Below are 25,655 nucleotides of genomic sequence, written 5' to 3'. Positions count from 1 at the left end.
CACTGAAAACCGGATGATTCCGGTTTCTTACTACCCCGCTGAGAGTGCTAGTATAGTGACATGAAGAGTGGTTGGGTTTAGTAGGCCCAGATGGATGTTGAACATACATTGTTTGAACTTCAATAACATGTGATTGTTATATTACTCTAACAGCTCTCTGCTCAAAAATACATGATTTGTTTTATCTTCTTTCTTTACATCTGGACACCTCATTTTCCTCAGCTCCTGACTTCAGTTTGCATAGAGTGAGAAAAGAACCCCATATCCCCTTCAGCACATCTATGCACAAAACATTCCCTCAATAAAGCCTCTTTTTATGTACAGATAATAAGAATAACCACAGCATGAAATAAAATAGAAATAATGGAAAATAGAAATAAAAGACAACTGAAATAAAAACAGAGAGCCATGAAACAACAATAACAAATCAGAAAACCCGTTCTCCATTATTCTTTCTCTATCGTTTATTCTTTCTCTATCGTTTATTCTTTCTCTATCGTTTAGTCTTTCTCTATCGTTTATTCTTTCTCTATCGTTTATTCTTTCTCTATCGTTTATTCTTTCTCTATCGTTTAGTCTTTCTCTATCGTTTATTCTTTCTCTATCGTTTATTCTTTCTCTATCGTTTAGTCTTTCTCTATCGTTTAGTCTTTCTCTAAGCGCTTTGTAAGAAGGAGCAGGTCCAGTCACCTGAGTGATATCCCCATCCATACTGTGGGTGCCACACACACACACACACACACACACACACACACACACACGCATATACAAATGCACATACGCGCACACAAACACATGCATACACATCCATGCACGCTCTTCTCTTCCTCTCTTCTCACTCGTCTTCCTTATCCTCCTCTGCCTCCTCCTCTGCCTCCTCCTCCCATCTTGCATGCTGAAGTGCAGGAGAGTGGCCCCCGCCAGCCTCCTCCCCCTCCACCCCTCTCACCCCCAGCTCCAGGCCTCTCCACAGCAGACCAGGGTAGGGTAACCTGTGAGGCCCTAGGAGGGCTATAGCTTGCTCCCTGTCAGCCTCCTCCTGGAACACCATTTGACCTCTAGCCCCAGCCCCATCCCCCAGGCCAACCATCCCAGCACGGGGGTGGAATGCTGAGGCGTGGGGCTGCAGGGCCAGATTCTCCAGCGGGTCGAGTTGGTCTGGAGAATACCCTCTTCCTCCTCCTCTAGCCCTTCTGTCCTCTTCCCCGTGGTCAGCCCCAGGCCCGCGCTTCGGCCGTGCCCGGGTACGGACCTCCAGGCAGCTGAGGCCCTTGCGGTGGCGCTGGAGGTGGTCCTCGCGGGCGAAGGCCTTGTGGCAGAGCGGGCACTCGAAGGGGCGCGCCCCGCTATGGAGAGACAGGTGGTTCTTCAGGTCGTAGGAATGCAGGAAGCGGGCGGGGCAGTGGGGGCAAGGGTACGGACGCTCCCCTGTGTGTTTACGCATGTGGATCTTCAACTTGTCATTCCTGAGAGAGAGAAAGGAAAGAGGATAATGGCTCAGCATCATATGTAGAACAACGCTAGCCCTGTAATCTGTTTTAGATAATAGTGTTAAAACACACAGGTACATACCTGGTGATAATAGTGTTAAAACACACAGGTACATACCTGGTGATAATAGTGTTAAAACACACAGGTACATACCTGGTGATAATAGTGTTAAAACACACAGGTACATACCTGGTGATAATAGTGTTAAAACACACAGGTACATACCTGGTGATAATAGTGTTAAAACACACAGGTACATACCTGGTGATAATAGTGTTAAAACACACAGGTACGTACCTGGTAAAGCGGACCCCGCAGGTAGAGCACTCGAATGGTTTCTCCCCGGTGTGTGTTCTCATGTGTCTGGGTAGCTTCCCTGCTCCGTGGATGATCTTCTGACAGACAGGACACTGCTGGGGGGTCTGAGACTTCCTCTTCCTACCCCCTCCTCCTGCTCCCGTGGCCACCCCTTGCTCTGCCAGGGGGACGGAAGTAAAGCTGGGCACCCCACCGTTCCCCACTCCCTCCATCTCCTCCTCGTCTTCTGACAGCCTGTCGTCTGAGAGGAGGAGAGGGGGGTGGGGGGCGAGGAGGCGCTCCTGAGGCCAGTGCACCCCTCCGTTGACTGCTGTACTCCCCCTCCCTGCATCCCTGCCCTGCTTCCGCTCCCCGTTCTGTCCCGTGGTGGGGGGGTGTTCATCCTGCACAGGGCTGGGGGGTCGGGTGGAGGGATGAGAGTGGGCCCCGTCTTGAACAGGTGAGGGGTGTGGAGGAGGAGTGGAGGGGTGCTGGTGTGTGTTGATGTTGGGGCGATGAGGCAGTGGCTGGTGGTGCGATGACTCCACCTTGGTGACTCTCCGTCTGTCTATCTTCCTCCGGGAGCCTTTCGTCATCCCCCTCTCCACCCTTCTCTCCCTCTCCGCCTGTACCCTCTCCTCCCCCGTCTCCCACTCTACCTCCCCCGCTGTCTCCCCCAGTATGTCTCTACAGGCATCAACCACACACTGGATCCCCAGTAACTGAGCTCCTCTCAACACGTCTCTCATGCCAGAGCTGCGGATGGTCAGGGTGGCCGTGTAGGCAAACTCCAGCAGGGCATCCAGGGCATCGGGCGCTACACAGTCCAGCTGGCACACACTGAACCCTCCTCCTCCCCCCGCCTCACCCCCTGCCTCCGCCCCCTCCTCCGCCCCAAACAGCCCGCGGAAGTAGAGGCTGACGGCAGCCATGACGGAGCGGTGGGTGGGGTAGCGGGCACCGCGCGAGGTCAGGGTGAGGTCACAGAGTAGCCCCGCCCTGCGCTGGGCGTTGAGGCAGAACAGGATCTCGCTGCTGTGCTCTGGGAAGGGGATCCCGATCAGACCGTCCTCTCCTGGAGACATCGCCACCTGCAGGACGGAACAGTTGGTTAGAATAACACTTTGAAGTTCAGGCTGAATCTAAATCATTCGGTGGCCACAGATGGTTTTTTACAATGAAAAAAATACGAATCAGACAAAGTTGTTTTACATTTCTTCTGGGGTGGTGAATGTCAAGCAATGACATCAAAACAATATTCTGTATGCTTTTGATATAGATCACATTTCAAGGCTTTGAATACCAGGAAACAAATGCTGACATACCTAGAATACCTCAGTGCATGGACGCGTCCTTTGTCAAGTAAAACTGTGTTAGTTAATGCAGTCACGGTGCAGAGATATTTTGGTTGGTACTGTAGCCTTTCATTACTAGCGTGACTTCCACAAGGAGCCCTCCTTCACGTGAGGGACCATATTAAACAAGAGCTTAGTGCTATCCCTCCTTCAATCACTCCTCCCTTCATCTTCCACCCCCTCAACCCCAGATTACGACATCAGGAAAAAGTGATTTTGGCAGAGGGGGTGGGAAGGGGGGACAACTGGGAGGATCAGAGGGGGTAGAGGAGAAGGGGGTGCCAGAGAGTGTGTGTTTGTGTGTGTGTGACAGTGCTTGATAGTATTAGCTCCTTGATTAAAAATAGAGAGAAAGATGAAGGAGAGGAAGAGACAGAAAGAGGACGGTGAAAGAGAGGAGTCAGACTGTACTGGGGACGACGTCCACACACACAAGGTGCTACAGCTTTTGCGTATGTCACATCATCAAAGGAAGATTCAAGTTATATGGGTGTATTTCAAGTCAGGATTCTGCCCACTGAGTCTAACCTTAACAGTGTGTGGTGTGGTATTCCCTGAAACACAACTTTTCCTTTAGGAAAGTGAAAACAGAGAAGGGTTAATGTTGGGTAAAACAAGACGTGTCTGGAAGTGTTTATGTGAGGATAACAGAAGCTTGTTCTTCTCCTCCCTTCTTTTCAAGACCTCATCACCCACTCCGTGTCCTTCCTTCCACACATGCCCTCCAAGGGAGGTGTATAATGGAGGAAGAGAGTGAGAGAGAGAGAGTGTGAAACAGAGAGAGAATTTAGGCCTACAGCGGAAGTTTGTGTCTTACTCCATTGTACTAATCCAGAGACTACTTTCTAGGTAGGTTACCAGGTCTATAGAAGTCTATACTGTCTATGTATCCATACGATGAGGTTTATTTATAACACCCAAGGGCTCTCTCCTCTCCTGTTCCCCTGGCTCTCACCTAATCCCCTCTCCTGTTCCCCTGGCTCTCACCTAACCCCTCTCCTGTTCCACAGTACCACTCACACCTGAGCAGACCACATTTTCCACAAACAACACTAACTCCCCCCTCCTCCCCCACCTCCGTCTCCCTCCCATAGCAACCACCAACAGCCCCCTAACCATCCTATAATACTGTCCACATAGCACCCTGGAGGGGCTCTCCTCGACGACAGTACATTCTGTTTCGCCTGACTAACCTGCTCCAAGACACACCCCATTAAATACACACACACACACGTTGCGTGTCTCTCTCTTGGCTTCCCGAGTCCCCATTGTTCAGTTTGTGGTCTGTTGATCTTCATGCAATGTCAAAAACACACACACCCCACCCATACAGTCCACACACTAACGTTCATATCGTCGCTCTTCAACAGAAACCCCAATCCCACCTGTACCAACAGAACCTTACCCAGACCTTACCCTCCCAACCTCAACCCATCCAGCTGAGTCTGAACCCAAACGGCACCCCTACCTTTCCTGTCTTCATGGCTGATAGAGGGACCGTCGACTGGAGGCCATGCTGTGTCTGTGTCATGGCATAAGTGTTTTTGTCCTTCAGTCTTCCTCGCTCTTACTCGCTTCTTCCTTTCTATATTACAGCCTTCTATTCTCACCTCTCTCTCCTTAAACCTTTAACTCTCGAAGTTCAGAGAAGTTGGGGTTACGCGTTCATCCTTGGGGATGTCTACCTCTTTCTCTCTCGCTCGCTCTCTCGCTCTTCCTGTTTTATGAAAAGAAGGTGTTTGGTGGCGGAGAGAGAGATACCCCTCCCCCCTTCTCGCCCACGCGCCCCTCTCTCCAAAATACAGCGGGTCCATTTTCCGAAACGAGCGATCGTAAGTTTCCGAAATACACTACTTCCTGGCCTGCCCCTCCCTGACCACAGATCTAACCTCTGACCTTGGCTGATGGACAGGTAGGAGGGATGTTTGTCCATCTGTCTACACAGGTGGTGGGAACTTGGGTACAATAGTCTAAAGTGGCTTCTTCTCCTCGAAGAAGAAAGAAGAGGAAGGAAGGAAGCCATGCTGGACTATTGAGACGCAGCCCATGGGCTCATCCTTCAGCCATCAGCCACTTACACACAGAATTAAGGATCTCTATGCACCTACATTACTGATGAGGGACCTTGAACGAAGCACAGAATTAAGGATCTCTATGCACCTACATTACTGATGAGGGACCTTGAACGAAGCACAGAAATACCCTACAACATTGTCAGATATGTGCAAATTTAGCCAACTCAACCAACATCAAAATTGTCAAAGAAGAAGTAACGTAAGAACCAAAATCATATTGGTGCTGTGAGTCATAATAGACCCAGCCACAGACATCAAGGTAGGTATTAGATGAAACAACATGCCATATTACAGACAGTCTGTGATGATAAAGTCACTTTAGAACAACCCATAAGGCAACTTTGACTGACTCTGTGAAGTCTTCTCCAAATGAAAGCTTGTTCACTAAACAAATCTTAAGATGTAACATTCTCGGTTTGATGCATCAAGCTATCGACGCTGGCATGGGTTTGTGCCACCGCCGCTCTCAGAGCAGGTAGGAAGTGATTTCAGGGAGATTTGTTCGAGGTGTCTCCTACGCTCGTAAGCACATCTAAAACAACGCCCTGGAAAATGCTGTAGCCGAGGAGGACATTGACGGTGCTGCCAGAAAGGTCAAAATCCCCACCGAAAACACTGTGTGTGTGTGTGTGTGTGTGTGTGTGTGTGTGTGTGAACCTGTCATGAGGCACAAAACAATAAGCCAATAGAAAAGACAACTGTCTAGGCTGAGATATAGGTTTTGTTTAAGACAAAACTCAGTGTTAACAGAATCCACCTCCTAGAGATCAGAGGAGATAAAAAGAGAGATTAAGTTGGTGAAAAGAGAAAAAGAGGGGGAGTGAGAGAAAAAGACATATGAAGAGCATACTAGTGTTTAGTTTCCGGCGTAAAATGTAAAAACGCTGTAAGGGGTGGTTTTCGATTCCTCAGAAGGGTATACGTGTTGTTCGGAAAAAGGGAAGAGATTCCTGTTAATCGAACAACTGTGAGTCACTTAATAACAAGACACCCTGAAATACACACACACACGCACACACACACACACACACACACACACACACACACACACACACACACACACACACACACACACACACACACACACACAATTGCACACAGTTAAAAAGTAGGAATGGTCTTTGTTTGACGGTAAGACATTCTCTTTCTCTCTCTTTCTCCCCTCGTCCCCTGTCCTTTCTCGCTCTCTCTTAGTCACCCTGTTTCTAGTTTCTAGTTGTTCAGCAGCCCCTGTTCTAACAGTCAGGGACAGACATCTCTGGCTGAAGCTGCTGATCCTCTTTAACTAACATCTAGCACTATAGATTACACAGCCACCCAAACATACACTGACGTGTGTTTCATCAACACATTCAAATGAGTACAAATCATTTGAATCACAGCTCCTTTTCCCACAACAATGGAAGGTAAAAATGAAGAAAAAAAACAACCCAAGTGGAAAGTATGTGGAAAAACATGTTTTCCTCAACATAACAGTCTGACATAACGGCACACCACTTTACAAAACACTTAGCGGAAATGTGAAAGACATTAGGAAGTAGTGAAGATAAATTAATGTCACAAATGAATATAATAGTAACTAAAACCCATATTAAGAATTATTGTTGAAATATGCTGTACAATTGGTATAAACTGCAGTATTACACTGGAAGACACACTCCTCATGCTTCAAGTGAATTAAAACCAACAAATTAAAATAAAACTATAACAACGGAACCAGTTGAAAACTGTTTACGCAGTAAATAAGTTAGTTTTTTTTTTTTTTTTAATGAAACACTTCGTCATCCCCTTTTCTTTAATGATTGGTGGCCAACTTATCTCTCCGTTTCAGAGCGGATTCTCAACTCCCACTCCTCTGTCGACAGTTGACTACCTTTCCTCCCCTCCGACAATACGGCTTCCTCTTCCCTCGCTTTCGTTATGTACGTCACTCACTCTCTAAAACCTCTTATAATGCTTCATTGCCCAATTCTAACTCAAAATGTATTGGATGAATATAGATATTTCTGGACAGGAAATAACAACACTTTAAATGGGGTCCTGATAGAATGAATAAGTAAAAAACGATTGGACCATCAAAATAATGGTTAAAACGTATTGTCCTTTTGACTGCAACTTGAACGGAGTTCACCAAGTGAGAGATCAATAGTAGTTGACACAAACAAGACAGACTGTTATTACAGTGGTGTTTATATTCCCTTACAGCCTGGAACTTCTCCCAATCCACATCAGTTATATCAGCTCTGCTCGGCTCTGAACGGCCCAGGGGGAAAATATGTCTTTACTCTATTCACAGAAATGTGTTTAAATGAATTCTGATGTCAGACGCTTTCCGTGTGTGTGTTCATTCATAATATGTTCAAATGCGTTTCACTCGCAGTGTTTTTAGCAAACTTCTAATGCTCTAAATGTATTTCACATCCACGTTTCACAGGCCCTAACAATCCTCAGCTTACCAGAAATACTGTACAAATGTAAAATGCAGTGTAAGTTTACAAAATATAGCTACTTCTTCATTTAGTTTAATTTAGAAAATAACATTTGTTTTCCAGTGAAGGCTTAAATAAATGACTATAAAGAAAACAAGGAAACAAGGTTTTTGGAAATAATTACACAAAGTACGAACATAAACTCAATTTACTAGGATATTTGTAAACAACATTTGTAACCCTGAAAAATGTATTTAAATTGTGTGTGATAAAATATTACCTTTTTTGTTCTGATACAATAAAACGATTTATGAATTTCTTAATATGTTATAAAGATTATTATGTAAAGCTAAAGAGAGGTGTGGGTGGCAGTGAAATGTATTATTCCATGTTGGCTGAATGAACACCACAGCAGACCTATGGAGATGTGTCTTTACACACAACATGAAAAATATTCATGGGAGGTTAACAATACTAGGTCACTTCAGTCCATCACAACTACACACAAACCAAACTAAACGAGAACTCAGTTAAACCAAGAATAAGTCTAAATATGTATCATTTACATGAGACAACCAGAACAGCACAGTAGGAACCAAACAACTGCTGTTCCCAAACAAAACACAACAAGGCCTGAGAGAAGGAAATTAGAAGTCATGATTCTCTGTTCATACCGTTTCTCCTCCTCCACGTGCTCCTCTGGCTCTCAGTGCTTCTCTATTTCCTTCTCTTTCTCTCATTCTCCTTCTCTCACACACTCGTTTTAGCCTCTCTACCCCTCTTAAACATAGGAGGCTGGGAGAGAGGTGTTGGTTTAGGAGCATCTTCTCAGAGGAGGGGTGAAAGAGAGGTAAAAGAGGGGATGATGAGAAGAGCTCCTGCCCACACAGAACCTTATTCAGCCCAACACCAGTTGGCAACACTATGTACCGCCTGTATGTAATGAATTATGAATACATTTACAGGCATTCATAAAGCAGCTATAAAGCATTCTCAAGATGTCATGAAGGCTTATTGCAAGTATGAATTGTTATTAAATGTGAGACACATCCCTATTCTCCATCTCTTCCTCCATCATCATCTTCATCATTTACAGTTTATCTTGGCCCTGCACCGTTTCTGAAGTACAATAAAACCCAGACCCTCTCCACTCTCTCCACTGATAACTCTCCCTGAACCGGCTATTTGCATCTTACAAAGAGATATAAAAACAGACCCAGCCAGAGAGAATTTGAATCTCCATTTGAATTCGTTAAAAGGCTGGATAATGAGAATAAAAGACAACATTATGGTAATTACCGGTACATCCATTTCCTCCAAGACGTGGCTAAAGCAATTCTATAAAGAGAAAACTAGGTGATAATATAGGGAATAATAATTGCACTCAACCTCAACCATGCAATAAAGACCTGCCAGGATGGAGGACATTCTTAATAGTGACAAAGTGCATTTGAGTAACAAAAACACACAAATCATATCCAGGAAAAGGTTCCAATCTTCTGATCCTTTTGTACCTGCATCCAGCCCCTCTGCTCAGCTAAACTGGGGCAGTGTGTGTGTGTGTGTGTGTTGAGGTCTTAGTTCCAAGAACACATTACATTATTCATTTGGCTGGCAGAGCAGTACAGAGCGGAGGCCCTTAACCCAGCCCTCCCACGCCCCACCACACCGAGGACATTTTGCATGTTATCCCAATTTACCGATGGGAATCAAGGGTTTTATTCAGGAGGGACGAACGGTACAGAACCTTCACAAAACAGGAGTGAGGAGAGAAGAGGGAGAAAAAGAGAGAAATGTGAGGTTGGAAAGAGGAAAGGGGGTCTGAGATTTGAGGGGAGATCAAGGAGGTGAGAAGAATACGGCTGAGGTTTGTTTGACTTCAAAATAGACTTGCTCCTAGAGAACATACCAGGAAAGCAGAGAGTGGGAGAGGAGAGGTGGTAAAACACTGTCAGCCAACGAGTGACTGAGGGGTGGGTGTAAAACAAGATGTAAAGATAGGTATAGAATGAGGTAGGGTGGGGGTAAATCAAGCCTTTACCAACAACCTGTGTCAGAGAGAAGAAATAAGAGAAGAGTTCTGTTACAAAGAGAGGGGGGGGGAAATGGGGGACAGAAAGGCAGAGAGAGGTGAGAGGGAGAGGAACAGTGACGTGAACAGAGGTTAGAGAAACAGAGAGAATGTTAGAAGAGAGAAAGAAAGGGGGAGGGAACGAGAGACTGTGACAGGAAGTAGCTGCAGTGAGTCCTTGCAGGTGTGTGTGTGTGTCTGCAGATGTCTGAGGGGAGATGTGGTAGCAATCGCTATCATTAGCAATCAGTGAAAGGGAGTTTCACAAAGATGGGGAACACACACACACAGGCCTGAGAAAGGATTATGTGTGTGTGTGTGTGTGTGTGTGTGTGTGTGTGTGTGTGTGTGTGTGTGTGTGTGTGTGTGTGTGTGTGTGTGTGTGGGGGGGGATGGGAGGTCTTTACTAGTTCTAACACATGCTGACAAAGTGGTTTCACACCTTCTATCTGTATCTGGTCAGCAGTTTCAGCCAACCCCCAAGACTACATGTGTGAACAGCGGAGAGTGTGAATGAGTGGTCCATTTATGTGCAGAACTTGTTTGAGTTTGTGAGTTTTTACCATCAGGTGAAAAAAGCTTGTGTGTCATTCAATGTGATAGTGTGTGTGTCTGTGTGTGACTTGTGTATTTGATGCACTGTGTGTGTGTCTGCTTGCTGGGTGAAGTTACCACATCATTAGGGAGGGTCTCGACAGCTGTTCCTCTGTCTTACACATGACCTCCCTTTTCAGAGAATGATGACGCAAAACACACGCTAGGACGGGGATACACACACACCCATACACAGAGATACATGCTCATAGTCACATACCCCTACAAACACACACAGACACATACACACCCACGCACATAGACACAAACCCCTACAAACACACACACACACACCGATGTCGCAAAACTAACTGATCCTGATCGGCTTCCTCTTCCTCTGCAGTGAGGACTGACAACCACGAGGTGAGATGGACAGATAAACGGATGACAAAACAGACTGAAAAGTAAAGGAGGAACAACCATGTCAGCTATTAGAAAGAGACAGTATATAACTGATACGGTATATGTCTACAGGAAGAAAGAGACAGTATATAACTGATACGGTATATGCCTACAGGAAGAAAGAGACAGTATATAACTGATACGGTATATGTCTACAGGAAGAAAGAGACAGTATATAACTGATACGGTATATGTCTACAGGAAGAAAGAGACAGTATATAACTGATACGGTATATGTCTACAGGAAGAGACAGTATATAACTGATACGGTATATGTCTACAGGAAGAAAGAGACAGTATATAACTGATACGGTATATGCCTACAGGAAGAGACAGTATATAACTGATACGGTATATGTCTACAGGAAGAAAGAGACAGTATATAACTGATACGGTATATGTCTACAGGAAGAGACAGTATATAACTGATACGGTATATGTCTACAGGAAGAAAGAGACAGTATATAACTGATACGGTATATGCCTACAGGAAGAGACAGTATATAACTGATACGGTATATGTCTACAGGAAGAAAGAGACAGTATATAACTGATACGGTATATGTCTACAGGAAGAGACAGTATATAACTGATACGGTATATGTCTACAGGAAGAAAGAGACAGTATATAACTGATACGGTATATGTCTACAGGAAGAGACAGTATATAACTGATACGGTATATGTCTACAGGAAGAAAGAGACAGTATATAACTGATACGGTATATGTCTACAGGAAGAAAGAGACAGTATATAACTGATACGGTATATGTCTACAGGAAGAAAGAGACAGTATATAACTGATACGGTATATGCCTACAGGAAGAAAGAGACAGTATATAACTGATACGGTATATGTCTACAGGAAGAAAGAGACAGTATATAACTGATACGGTATATGTCTACAGGAAGAAAGAGACAGTATATAACTGATACGGTATATGTCTACAGGAAGAGACAGTATATAACTGATACGGTATATGTCTACAGGAAGAAAGAGACAGTATATAACTGATACGGTATATGCCTACAGGAAGAAAGAGACAGTATATAACTGATACGGTATATGTCTACAGGAAGAAAGAGACAGTATATAACTGATACGGTATATGCCTACAGGAAGAAAGAGACAGTATATAACTGATACGGTATATGTCTACAGGAAGAAAGAGACAGTATATAACTGATACGGTATATGTCTACAGGAAGAAAGAGACAGTATATAACTGATACGGTATATGTCTACAGGAAGAAAGAGACAGTATATAACTGATACGGTATATGTCTACAGGAAGAAAGAGACAGTATATAACTGATACGGTATATGTCTACAGGAAGAAAGAGACAGTATATAACTGATACGGTATATGTCTACAGGAAGAAAGAGACAGTATATAACTGATACGGTATATGCCTACAGGAAGAAAGAGACAGTATATAACTGATACGGTATATGTCTACAGGAAGAAAGAGACAGTATATAACTGATACGGTATATGTCTACAGGAAGAAAGAGACAGTATATAACTGATACGGTATATGTCTACAGGAAGAAAGAGACAGTATATAACTGATACGGTATATGTCTACAGGAAGAAAGAGACAGTATATAACTGATACGGTATATGCCTACAGGAAGAAAGAGACAGTATATAACTGATACGGTATATGTCTACAGGAAGAAAGAGACAGTATATAACTGATACGGTATATGTCTACAGGAAGAAAGAGACAGTATATAACTGATACGGTATATGTCTACAGGAAGAAAGAGACAGTATATAACTGATACGGTATATGCCTACAGGAAGAAAGAGACAGTATATAACTGATACGGTATATGCCTACAGGAAGAAAGAGACAGTATATAACTGATACGGTATATGTCTACAGGAAGAAAGAGACAGTATATAACTGATACGGTATATGTCTACAGGAAGAAAGAGACAGTATATAACTGATACGGTATATGCCTACAGGAAGAAAGAGACAGTATATAACTGATACGGTATATGCCTACAGGAAGAAAGAGACAGTATATAACTGATACGGTATATGTCTACAGGAAGAAAGAGACAGTATATAACTGATACGGTATATGTCTACAGGAAGAAAGAGACAGTATATAACTGATACGGTATATGCCTACAGGAAGAAAGAGACAGTATATAACTGATACGGTATATGCCTACAGGAAGAAAGAGACAGTATATAACTGATACGGTATATGCCTACAGGAAGAAAGAGACAGTATATAACTGATACGGTATATGCCTACAGGAAGAAAGAGACAGTATATAACTGATACGGTATATGTCTACAGGAAGAAAGAGACAGTATATAACTGATACGGTATATGTCTACAGGAAGAAAGAGACAGTATATAACTGATACGGTATATGTCTACAGGAAGAAAGAGACAGTATATAACTGATACGGTATATGTCTACAGGAAGAAAGAGACAGTATATAACTGATACGGTATATGTCTACAGGAAGAAAGAGACAGTATATAACTGATACGGTATATGCCTACAGGAAGAAAGAGACAGTATATAACTGATACGGTATATGTCTACAGGAAGAAAGAGACAGTATATAACTGATACGGTATATGCCTACAGGAAGAAAGAGACAGTATATAACTGATACGGTATATGTCTACAGGAAGAAAGAGACAGTATATAACTGATACGGTATATGTCTACAGGAAGAGACAGTATATAACTGATACGGTATATGTCTACAGGAAGAAAGAGACAGTATATAACTGATACGGTATATGTCTACAGGAAGAGACAGTATATAACTGATACGGTATATGTCTACAGGAAGAAAGAGACAGTATATAACTGATACGGTATATGTCTACAGGAAGAAAGAGACAGTATATAACTGATACGGTATATGTCTACAGGAAGAAAGAGACAGTATATAACTGATACGGTATATGTCTACAGGAAGAAAGAGACAGTATATAACTGATACGGTATATGCCTACAGGAAGAAAGAGACAGTATATAACTGATACGGTATATGTCTACAGGAAGAAAGAGACAGTATATAACTGATACGGTATATGTCTACAGGAAGAGACAGTATATAACTGATACGGTATATGTCTACAGGAAGAAAGAGACAGTATATAACTGATACGGTATATGTCTACAGGAAGAAAGAGACAGTATATAACTGATACGGTATATGTCTACAGGAAGAGACAGTATATAACTGATACGGTATATGTCTACAGGAAGAAAGAGACAGTATATAACTGATACGGTATATGTCTACAGGAAGAAAGAGACAGTATATAACTGATACGGTATATGTCTACAGGAAGAAAGAGACAGTATATAACTGTTACGGTATATGTCTACAGGAAGAAAGAGACAGTATATAACTGATACGGTATATGCCTACAGGAAGAAAGAGACAGTATATAACTGATACGGTATATGTCTACAGGAAGAAAGAGACAGTATATAACTGATACGGTATATGTCTACAGGAAGAAAGAGACAGTATATAACTGTTACGGTATATGTCTACAGGAAGAAAGAGACAGTATATAACTGATACGGTATATGTCTACAGGAAGAAAGAGACAGTATATAACTGATACGGTATATGCCTACAGGAAGAAAGAGACAGTATATAACTGATACGGTATATGTCTACAGGAAGAAAGAGACAGTATATAACTGTTACGGTATATGCCTACAGGAAGAAAGAGACAGTATATAACTGATACGGTATATGCCTACAGGAAGAAAGAGACAGTATATAACTGATACGGTATATGCCTACAGGAAGAAAGAGACAGTATATAACTGATACGGTATATGTCTACAGGAAGAAAGAGACAGTATATAACTGATACGGTATATGTCTACAGGAAGAAAGAGACAGTATATAACTGATACGGTATATGTCTACAGGAAGAAAGAGACAGTATATAACTGATACGGTATATGTCTACAGGAAGAAAGAGACAGTATATAACTGATACGGTATATGCCTACAGGAAGAAAGAGACAGTATATAACTGATACGGTATATGCCTACAGGAAGAAAGAGACAGTATATAACTGATACGGTATATGCCTACAGGAAGAAAGAGACAGTATATAACTGATACGGTATATGCCTACAGGAAGAAAGAGACAGTATATAACTGATACGGTATATGCCTACAGGAAGAAAGAGACAGTATATAACTGATACGGTATATGCCTACAGGAAGAAAGAGACAGTATATAACTGATACGGTATATGCCTACAGGAAGAAAGAGACAGTATATAACTGATACGGTATATGCCTACAGGAAGAAAGAGACAGTATATAACTGATACGGTATATGTCTACAGGAAGAAAGAGACAGTATATAACTGATACGGTATATGTCTACAGGAAGAAAGAGACAGTATATAACTGATACGGTATATGTCTACAGGAAGAAAGAGACAGTTTCTAACTGATACGGTATATGCCTACAGGAAGAAAGAGAGATATCGATAGCGGTAGGGGACAGGGAGAAAGAGAGATATTGATAGCGGTAGGGGACAGAGAGAAAGAGAGATATTGATAGCGGTAGGGGACAGGGAGAAAGAGAGATATTGATAGCGGTAGGGGACAGGGAGAAAGAGAGATATTGATAGCGGTAGGGGACAGGGAGAAAGAGAGATATCGATAGCGGTAGGGGACAGAGAGAAAGAGATATTGATAGCGGAAGGGGACAGGGAGAAAGAGAGATATCGATAGCGGTAGGGGACAGGGAGAAAGAGAGACATCGATAGCGGTAGGGGACAGAGAGAAAGAGAGACATCGATAGCGGTAGGGGACAGGGAGAAAGAGAGATAACGATAGCGGTAGGGGACAGAGAGAAAGAGATATTGATAGCGGTAGGGGACAGGGAGAAAGAGAGATATTGATAGCGGTAGGGGACAGGGAGAAAGAGAGATATCGATAGCGGTAGGGGACAGGGAGAAAGAGAGATATCGATAGCGGTAGGGGACAGGGAGAAAGAGAGATATCGATAGCGGTAGGGGACAGGGAGAAAGAGAGATATCGATAGCGGTAGGGGACAGGGAGAAAGAGAGATATCGATAGCGGTAGGGGACAGGGAGAAAGAGAGATATCGATAGCGGTAGGGGACAGGGAGAAAGAGAGATATCGATAGCGGTAGGGGACAGGGAGAAAGAGAGATATCGATAGCGGTAGGGGACAGGGAGAAAGAGAGATATTGATAGCGGTAGGGGACAGGGAGAAAGAGAGATATTGATAGCGGTAGGGGACAGGGAGAAAGAGAGATATTGATAGCGGTAGGGGACAGGGAGAAAGAGAGATATTGATAGCGGTAGGGGACAGGGAGAAAGAGAGATATTGATAGCGGTAGGGGACAGGGAGAAAGAGAGATATTGATAGCGGTAGGGGACAGGGAGAAAGAGAGATATTGATAGCGGTAGGGGACAGGGAGAAAGAGAGATATTGATAGCGGTAGGGGACAGGGAGAAAGAGAGATATTGATAGCGGTAGGGGACAGGGAGAAAGAGAGATATTGATAGCGGTAGGGGACAGGGAGAAAGAGAGATATCGATAGCGGTAGGGGACAGGGAGAAAGAGAGATATCGATAGCGGTAGGGGACAGGGAGAAAGAGAGATATCGATAGCGGTAGGGGACAGGGAGAAAGAGAGATATCGATAGCGGTAGGGGACAGGGAGAAAGAGAGATATTGATAGCGGTAGGGGACAGGGAGAAAGAGAGATATCGATAGCGGTAGGGGACAGGGAGAAAGAGAGATATCGATAGCGGTAGGGGACAGGGAGAAAGAGAGATATCGATAGCGGTAGGGGACAGGGAGAAAGAGAGATATCGATAGCGGTAGGGGACAGGGAGAAAGAGAGATATCGATAGCGGTAGGGGACAGGGAGAAAGAGAGATATCGATAGCGGTAGGGGACAGGGAGAAAGAGAGATATCGATAGCGGTAGGGGACAGGGAGAAAGAGAGATATCGATAGCGGTAGGGGACAGGGAGAAAGAGAGATATCGATAGCGGTAGGGGACAGGGAGAAAGAGAGATATCGATAGCGGTAGGGGACAGGGAGAAAGAGAGATATCGATAGCGGTAGGGGACAGGGAGAAAGAGAGATATCGATAGCGGTAGGGGACAGGGAGAAAGAGAGATATCGATAGCGGTAGGGGACAGGGAGAAAGAGAGATATCGATAGCGGTAGGGGACAGGGAGAAAGAGAGATATCGATAGCGGTAGGGGACAGGGAGAAAGAGAGATATCGATAGCGGTAGGGGACAGGGAGAAAGAGAGATATCGATAGCGGTAGGGGACAGGGAGAAAGAGAGATATCGATAGCGGTAGGGGACAGGGAGAAAGAGAGATATCGATAGCGGTAGGGGACAGGGAGAAAGAGAGATATCGATAGCGGTAGGGGACAGGGAGAAAGAGAGATATCGATAGCGGTAGGGGACAGGGAGAAAGAGAGATATCGATAGCGGTAGGGGACAGGGAGAAAGAGAGATATCGATAGCGGTAGGGGACAGGGAGAAAGAGAGATATCGATAGCGGTAGGGGACAGGGAGAAAGAGAGATATTGATAGCGGTAGGGGACAGGGAGAAAGAGAGATATTGATAGCGGTAGGGGACAGGGAGAAAGAGAGATATTGATAGCGGTAGGGGACAGGGAGAAAGAGAGATATTGATAGCGGTAGGGGACAGGGAGAAAGAGAGATATTGATAGCGGTAGGGGACAGGGAAATGGAAACTAGAGTATAGAAAAACAATGACAGTTAGTCTGATATCCTCTCCAGACCATGTCAACATGTGACGAACAGTGTGTGTTTAGTTTAACAGTCCCAATCAGAGGTCGTAAAGCTCAAAAGGCGGAACACTTCATTGACATCATCAGGACGATACTGTAGTAGTGTTTTCTGGGCTTTGTCAACAGGGGGAGAGCGGTTGCTTGTACTGTAATTCGTGGCTGAAAGGGTTGATACAGAATATGAGGTTATTTCAGCTGTCCTCTGAGAAACACAACAGAATGTCTGCCTTACTGTCACTGGTCTGAACACCCACCCATCTCTCGTCCAATTACAGCAGTAATTACAGCAGTACAGCACTTTGACAAAAGATTCAAACGTTCACGGGGAACATTCTACTGGTGCTTAGAGAATTAGAGCTCATCGAATACCGCACTCTCAATGTCTCGAATACTGCCTTCTCATGGTACTGTACTTACAACAGATACATCATCAAGCTGTCATTTCTCATCAAAATTGATCTAAAAGGTTTGGGGTCATTTTCACAACAAGATACAGGAGATGATTCTCTGTGGTGTGTGTCATTGTCTCTCTTTCCCTGAACCGCTGGCTCACTGTACCTGTTTATGAGCAACACCCCCTCACTATCTACACCAACATTTACACCATTACCAGAAAAACAAATCATCTTCTCTGTCACTACCTTTTAACACTCTTTTCATCTTTAAGGGGTGTCTGTCTTTACAGGAAGTAAAGTATTGCAACTTCCTGCTCTTCCATCCCCCCTGGCAGTAGGCGGGTGGTGTGAGTTGGTAGGCTGGCAGGCCGGTGGTCGAGAGAGAGATAGGGCTGTGAAACAGAACAGAAACTGGAGACTAAAAAAGGAGAAACGCCATATGCACTACTTCCTCTAGTGAGACAGATCTACTGGAGGCAAACTAGGCTGTGGGGTACATGAACATTCAGTAGAGTACCGTAGTCAGTGGCACAGCATCTCCACATTATGATTAAGGCTTACATGAAGTGTATTGGTTCAGATGTTTTTACTGCCCTTATATGGTAATAACCAAACAGAACATGTCCCTGACTCTGACCATTGTGTGTGAATGGAATAATGGATCATATGCAGAAACTCTATGATGACGCTAAGAGAGTAGTCGAAAAGTTCAACCCTTCTAAGAGGGGGAAAATGAGGGAATATGGAAAGGGAGTATGGATGGATGAAGGAGCTGAGCAGATAAAGGAGGACTGAATGGGTGGTGGGGGATGAGAGGAAGATACATTTGATATGAAGGAGTAAAGGTATAGAAGGAAAGGAAGGGAGGGAGGAAGCTCTTAAATCTGCTGATGCTGAGTAAAGAGGGGGACTTTGTCCTCCCCCTCTCTCCCCTTTCTCCCCCTGTCTTGTCCTCCCACTCAGCCTACTGTATGTATCTGAAACTGAAACCCCTATTGTGAACAGGGGGAATTTATATACGGGGCCACATGCCCTAATTCATATACTTACTGGAATTGGGTGACTGCCTGTGTGTGTGTGTGTGTGTGTGTGTGTGTGTGTGTGTGTGTGTGTGTGTGTGTGTGTGTGTGTCTTATCTTAAACGTTCCTCTTTCCTTTAAAGACCACTCACTGTTGTTACACCCTCCCCACACCACCCTACTATAACACACACACACTGGTCACACTTCTGCAAGGCCTCAATCACATGATCTGTCGCTCGCTCGCAAACACACACACACCCACCCACCCACTAAGTCTAAGTACAGCGTTTGCTAAATGACTTTATGTAAATGTAGCCATTGCTGGCCCTTGGATTTGCGTGTTCAAGTGAACCGTATTCCAAACACTGAGTCCAAAACCCTGACTCAGTATCAGTGAAAGAAGACATAGTGAGACACAATATACTGTACAGTACACATCAACTCTGGGGGGTTCCTTCCTGACACATACTGGACTGTACCAAAATCAGTATCTTATGGGGGTGCCCTCATTCAACACATTTTAACATGTATGGAGGTCCACTGATTTTTTTAATGGGAGTGGCCTGCAGCACCCCAGGGAAGCCATGTAATATAATCTCTAGTTTCTATACCTATAGTAGGACAGGACAGGTGCTGTCAACGACTGGGACAATAATACTTTCTTTAGTTCAATGCACTTATTGTGCAACACTCTCAAAATTCCACATCTCTTACCTCCAGTCCATAAACTCAGAGGAGGACGGGTCCCTGCTCTCTTCCTCCCTCTCTATTTTCCACTTCTTCCTGTTTCTGTTCTTCTCCAGCAGAGCCAAAAGGTTTCCAGGGATACAAAGCTGAGGGGATGAGATGTTTGGATAGTTAGATGATTTGGATTTGAACAAACTTTATTGATCCCACAGGACTGACAGATTGACACCAAGATACACATACAGTGCCTTCAGAAAGTATTCAACCCCCTTGACTTTTTCCAATTTTTTTGGTGTTACAGCCTGAATTTAAAATGGATTAAATTGAGATTTGTGTCACTAATCTACACACAATATCCTAGAATGTCAATGGTGAATTTAGATTGACATTTTTTATAAATTAATAAATATCTTGAGTCAATAAGTATTCAACCCCTTCGTTATGGCAAGCCAAAATAGGTTCATGAGTACAAATTTGCTTAACAAATCACATAATAAATTGCAGCGACTCACTCTGTGTGCAATAGTTGTGGTTAACATGATATGAATGACCACCGCATCTCTGTACCCCAGACATATAATTATCTGTAAGGTCCCTCCGTCAAGTAGTGAATTTCAAGCAGAGTGTATTCTGAAAGTATTCAGACACCTTCACTTTTTCTACATTTTGTTACGTTACAACCTTATTCTAAAATTGATTAAATATAGTTTTTTCCTCATCAATCTACACACAATACCTCATAATAACAATGTGAAAAACATTTTGTTGATTATTTTGCTAATTTAGAAAAAAACAGAAATACCTTATTTACACAAGTACTCAGACCCTTTGCTATAAGACTTAAAATTGAGCTCAAGTGCATCCTGTTCAAATTATAATTATTGAGATGTTTGTGGTAAATGTTTGTGGTAAATTCAATTGATTGGACATGATTTGGAAAGGCACACACCTGTCGATATAAGGTCTCACAGTTGACAGTGCATGTCAGAGCAAAAACCAAGCCACGAGGTCGAAAGAATTGTCCGTAGAGCTCCGAGACAGGGTTATGTTGAGGCATAGATCTGGGGAAGGGTACCAAAACGTTTCTGCAGCATTGAAGGTCCCCAAAAACACAGAGGCCTCCATCATTCTTAAATGGAAGAAGTTTAGAACCACCAAGACTCTTCCTAGAGCTGGCCGCCCAGCTGAACTGAGCAATCGGGGGAGAAGGGCCTTGGTCAGGGAGGTGACCAAGAACCCGATGGTCACTCTGACAGAGGTCCAGAGTTCCTCTGTGGAGATGGGAGAACCTTCCAGGACAACCATCTCTGCAGCACTCCACCAATCAGGCCTTTATGGTAGAGTGGCCAGACGGAAGCTACTCCTCAGTAAAAGGCACATGACAGCCCACTTGGAGTTTGCCAAAAAGAACCAAAAGGACTCTCACACCATGAGAAACAAGATTCTCTAGTCTGATGATACCAGGATTGAGCTCTTTGGCCTGAATGCCAAGTGTCACATCTGGAGGAAACCTGGCACCAACCCTATGGTGAAGCATGGTGATGGCAGAATCATGCTTTGGTGATGTTTTTCAGCGGCAGGGACTCGGAGACCAGTCAGGATTGAGGGAAAGATGAACGGAGCAAAGTACAGAGAGATCCTTGATGAAAACCTGCTCCAGAGCGCTCAGAACTGGGGCGAAGGTTCACCTTCCAACAGGACAACGACCCTAAACACACAGCCAAGACAATGTAGGAGTGGCTACGGGACAAGTCTCTGAATGTCCTTGAGTGGCCCAGCCAGAGCCCGGACTTGAGCCCGATTGAACATCTCTGGAGAGACCTGTAAATAGTTGTGCAGCGACGCTCCCCATCCAACATGACAGAGCTTGAGAGGACCTGCTGAGAAGAATGGAAGAAACTCCACAAATACAGGTGTCCAGCTTGTAGTGTTATATCCAAGAAGATTGGTGGTGCTTCAACAAAGTACTGAGTAAAGGGTCTGAATATTTATGTAAATGTGATATTTCTAAAAACCCGTTTTGGCTTTGTCGTTATGGGGAATTGTGTGTAGACAGAGAGAAAAAATGTTTTAATCCATTTTAGAATAAGGCTGTAAAGTAACAAAATGTGAAAAAAGTGAAGGGGTCTGAATGCTTTCTGAATGCACTGTATTCAACCACAAAGACCAGGGAGGTTTTCCAATGCCTTGCAAAGAAGGATGCCTATTGGTAAATGGGTAAAACAAATTAAAGAGCAGACATTGATTATCCCTTTGAGCATTGTGAAGTTATGAATTACACTTTGGATGGTGTATCAATACACCTAGTCACTACAACGATACAGGCGTCCTTCCTAACTCAGTTGCTGGAAAGGAAGGAAACTGCTCAGGGATTTCACCATGAGGCCAGTGGTGACAATAAAACAGTTAGAGTTTAATGGCTGTGATAGGAGAAACCAGAGTATGGATCAACAGCATTGTAGTTACTCCACAATACTAACCTAATTGGCAGAGTGAAAATAAGGTAGCCTGTACAGAATGAAAATATTCTGTACAGGCATCCTGTTTGCAACAAGGCACTAAAGTAATACTGCAAAAAATGTGGCAAAGCAACTCATGTTTATGGCAAATCCAACACATTACTGAGTACCACTCTCCATATTTTCAAGTATAATGGTGACTGCATCTTGCTATGGGTATGCTTGTAATCGTTAAGAACTGGGGAGTTTTTCAGGATAAAAAAAATTATGAATGGAGCTAAACACAGGCAAAATCCTAGAGGAAAACCTGGTTCAGTCTGCTTTCCACCAGACACTGGGAGATGAATTCACCTTTCAGCAGCACAATGGTTGAATCTGTGTTTGAAATTCACTGCTCGACTAAGGGACCTTGCAGATAATTGTATGTGTTGGGTACAGAGATGAGGTAGTCCTTCAAAAATCATGTTAAACACTATTATTGCAGAGTGAGTCCATGCAACTTATTATGTGACTTGTTGAGCACATTTGGACTCCTGGCTTGCCATAACAAAGGGGTTAAATACTTACTGACTCAAGACATTTCAGCTTTTCATTTGTAATTCATTTGTAAAAATGTCAAAAAACATAATTCCACTTTGACATTATAGGGTATTGTCTGTACATCAGTGACCAAATAAATCTCAATTTAATACATTTTCAATTTCAGGCTGTAACAACAAAATGTGGGAATTTTTCTTCCACTTGGACATCAGAGTATTTTGTTTAGATCATTGACAAAAAAAAATATATTAAATCCATTTGAATCCCACTTTGATGCAACGAAACTTTGGAAAAGTCAAGGGGATTGAATACTTTCTCTAGGCACAGTATACAGTATTTAATATCTGTTATGTGAGAGACAGAGAAACACAGGGAAGGAAAGGGGCCAAATATTAAGGGAATAAGGTGAAGGAAGGAACGGAGAGACAAACAGGAGATCAAAAGATAAACGAGAAGTGGTATATAAAGAGTGAATAAAAAGAAAGAAAATGAACAACCCAAACACAGTGTGTCAGATGATGTGTTAGACATGGTGAGGGGAGGAGAACAGAGAGAGAAGGTGGGGCGGAGAGAGACCACTTCCCCATGCCACAGAGCAGAAGTGGCCTACACTAACAATGAACAGGGATGGGAAACAGGCACAGCACACACCTGTGTAGGACCACAGACATCCCCAGACACTCCACTATCCCATACTCAGTGGAAAGAGCAGAGACTATACTCATTATCTATCATAATTGAAAAAGTGCGTGTAAATGTAATTTGGTGTTTGTGAGTGTGTACATGTGAACATGTGTGTGGTAGGGAGAGAGAGGGGTCATGAGAACAGTCCAGTCTAGTAAATGACAGGAGTAATGAAGTTACCATGACACCAGAAGGAGAGATGAGAAGAGAGGGAGGGAGGGGTAGATCAGTTACCACTAAGCCAAAGGCAGTCTACAGACTCTCCAGGTCTCCCAACTGTCATTTAGTTGGTAACAAGACTGCTTCAATTCAGACAAGTGTCAATTAGGGTTGACAGTGCAGAACAATGTTTCTGCTTCTCGCTCTCTTCCATCTCTCACACTAAATAGTGGAATTATTCAGAGTTGGGGTTGGTGACAAATCTAATCTGCATTGCAGACGTCAACAATACCTATTTGTCAAGATCACACACGGAAACCCACTGGACAAATATTAGCCTACAAACTCTTACAGGGCAAATATATTCCTGATTCCTTCCAAGTGCACTGAAGTTTAGGTCTAGACCCAACACTGTTTGGAGAACTATTGTGTGAAAAATAAACATTTCAAACCACCAAATGATTATTGTAGACCAGAATCCCTTCAGTGGATTGGACTAATAACATGGTGCCCATAAAGTGGTAAATCAAACAACAAACTCAGACAGAGGACCAAACCCAAGCCAGTTTGGCAGGTTCAGCAGGTCTGTCTGTACCACAAGAGGGGCGAGTCAGCAACCCACACACCCCCACACAGACACACACAACACTACACTAATGCAGTCACATGCACACCTGACAGCCTCCCACCATCCATAGCCTAAGTTTTATACATTTAAAAGCCCTCATCCATCCAGCATTAATATACATTAAGAACGTTACATCAGCAACAGAGCTATAGAATTTAAGATAAAGGATATGTCAAAGTGTGGAGACAACAGCATACTGAAAGGGTCTTGGAATAATAGAATTCGGGGCCAAAGTTGCCCTGTGGTGGAGCACATGGCTTATTGCCTACAGAGGCCGGCGATGTGCGTGAGAGCAGGTAAGGTTTTGGATGTCAGCCGGTGTTCGCTGCTATAATTAGAAGCCAAGCCTCCAGAAGTGTACCCGTCGACCCTGCTTGTTCACCTGGCCACATCCACACAGGTAGCAACACAAAGCAACTAACCTGAGATTACATAAATATTATCTGCTAATGTCATTTAAATAGTATACGTTCTTGTGTCAAAATAAGCCTCTAGGAAAAGAGAGCGCGAAAATCATAAGGAGAAATTATTGTCGACACGTCACACGGGAGTTACCGAATACCCATGACGTAGTCCTCCCGTAACCCCGGTTATGACGGGGGGGGGGGGGGGTCAGGGTCGGTTGTTATAGAAAATGGGAAAGACAAGCGTAAAATCCTAACTTTAAGAATTCCATAATATCCCCCAAAAACAGAGAGCGAGTGAGGGAGCGGGTTTACCTATGCGCCGGTGTCACCTATTATCTCGTCGCGTCCCACCTGACCGGCTTCTGTACTTCCTGGATTCACTCCCACCCGCCTCTCTCCCCCCCCTCGTCGCTCCCCGGGGGTCACCGCTCTCTAGGCACTGTCCAAAATCTCACACCAGTCCCTCTGACGAACCACGTATCGCCCGGGAGTTCTCTGTAATATCCGCTTCTTCTTGTCTCTCTGCCAGCGTTTATATCCCCCTGCCTCGGCTCTCTCTTTGCAGACCGCCGGCTCGCTGGGCTGTTCTCCCCCCTCTCTGACTCCGCTGGCCCATTCCAACTCCAGGCAGCTCCTCCTTGAACCAGGAAGCGGCTTGCCCTACTTTACACCCCGCCGCGGATTGGCTCTGGCGGGGCTGGAGAGGGACCGCTGGGGTGGGCAGGGCACAGGGGTCGGCCACCGTGCGATAGGCCAGTGGCAGTGTCTGTCGTAGCGAGGTGGGAGGGAAGGAGGGCCGAGGTGGGCATGTTGTTATAGAGACTCCCGGGGCAGGTTGAAGGTCTGTGAGGGATCACAGCGGGGCTAAGAGGTGGGCACAGAGAGGGAGAGAATCGTTGGAGGGCATATGCGTGTGCCAGCTGCAGCGGACATTTCCACTTGAAATAGATCGCCTTATTTAAACGTTCTATTTATGGTGCTCATGCTGTTTAACTGCCTCTGACTGTTACTGTACATATCTCCCTCTCTCTCTCTTTCCCGTCTCTCTCTCTCTCCATCTCTCTCTCTATGCACGCCTAAAGCATTTCATTTGCAAATGAAGCCTTGGCGACCAAGACAAG

General features: G+C 44.0%; 1 protein-coding gene across 3 annotated transcripts; it reads right to left on the bottom strand.

Annotated features, from left to right (window-relative positions):
• Nucleotides 1-532: 532 nt before the first annotated feature.
• On the bottom strand, nucleotides 533-25,262 carry LOC106605788 (zinc finger and BTB domain-containing protein 7B). Of its 3 annotated transcripts, XM_082975568.1 has the most exons (5): nucleotides 24,847-25,262; nucleotides 19,685-19,803; nucleotides 18,195-18,340; nucleotides 1,789-2,879; nucleotides 533-1,466 (listed from the first exon to the last, which is right to left on the bottom strand). In XM_082975568.1, the coding sequence occupies exons 4-5, from the start codon at nucleotides 2,871-2,873 to the stop codon at nucleotides 836-838; spliced, it is 1,716 nt and encodes a 571-aa protein (XP_082831694.1). In that variant the 5' UTR covers nucleotides 2,874-2,879; nucleotides 18,195-18,340; nucleotides 19,685-19,803; nucleotides 24,847-25,262; the 3' UTR covers nucleotides 533-835. The 3 variants fall into 3 exon arrangements, with proteins under 3 accessions (XP_082831694.1, XP_082831693.1, XP_082831692.1); XM_082975567.1 differs by lacking the exon at nucleotides 18,195-18,340 and having other exon boundaries at nucleotides 24,847-25,258; XM_082975566.1 differs by lacking the exons at nucleotides 18,195-18,340; nucleotides 19,685-19,803; nucleotides 24,847-25,262 and adding an exon at nucleotides 4,612-4,864.
• Nucleotides 25,263-25,655: the final 393 nt, after the last annotated feature.

The sequence above is a fragment of the Salmo salar genome, chromosome 05 (genome assembly GCF_965601325.2).
Source record: "Salmo salar chromosome 05, fSalSal1, whole genome shotgun sequence".
Lineage (NCBI taxonomy): Eukaryota > Metazoa > Chordata > Actinopteri > Salmoniformes > Salmonidae > Salmo > Salmo salar.
This window is presented reverse-complemented; position numbering and strand designations above follow the sequence as displayed.

Coding starts and splice junctions, on each gene's coding strand:
- LOC106605788 (XM_082975566.1), bottom strand. CDS start 4,674: ATGACACAGACACAGCATGGCCTCCAGTCGACGGTCCCTCTATCAGCC. Junction 2,880..4,611: donor CAGCCATGAAGACAGGAAAG/GTAGGGGTGCCG, acceptor TCCGTCCTGCAG/GTGGCGATGTCTCCAGGAGA. Junction 1,467..1,788: donor TGCGGGGTCCGCTTTACCAG/GTACGTACCTGT, acceptor TCTCTCTCTCAG/GAATGACAAGTTGAAGATCC.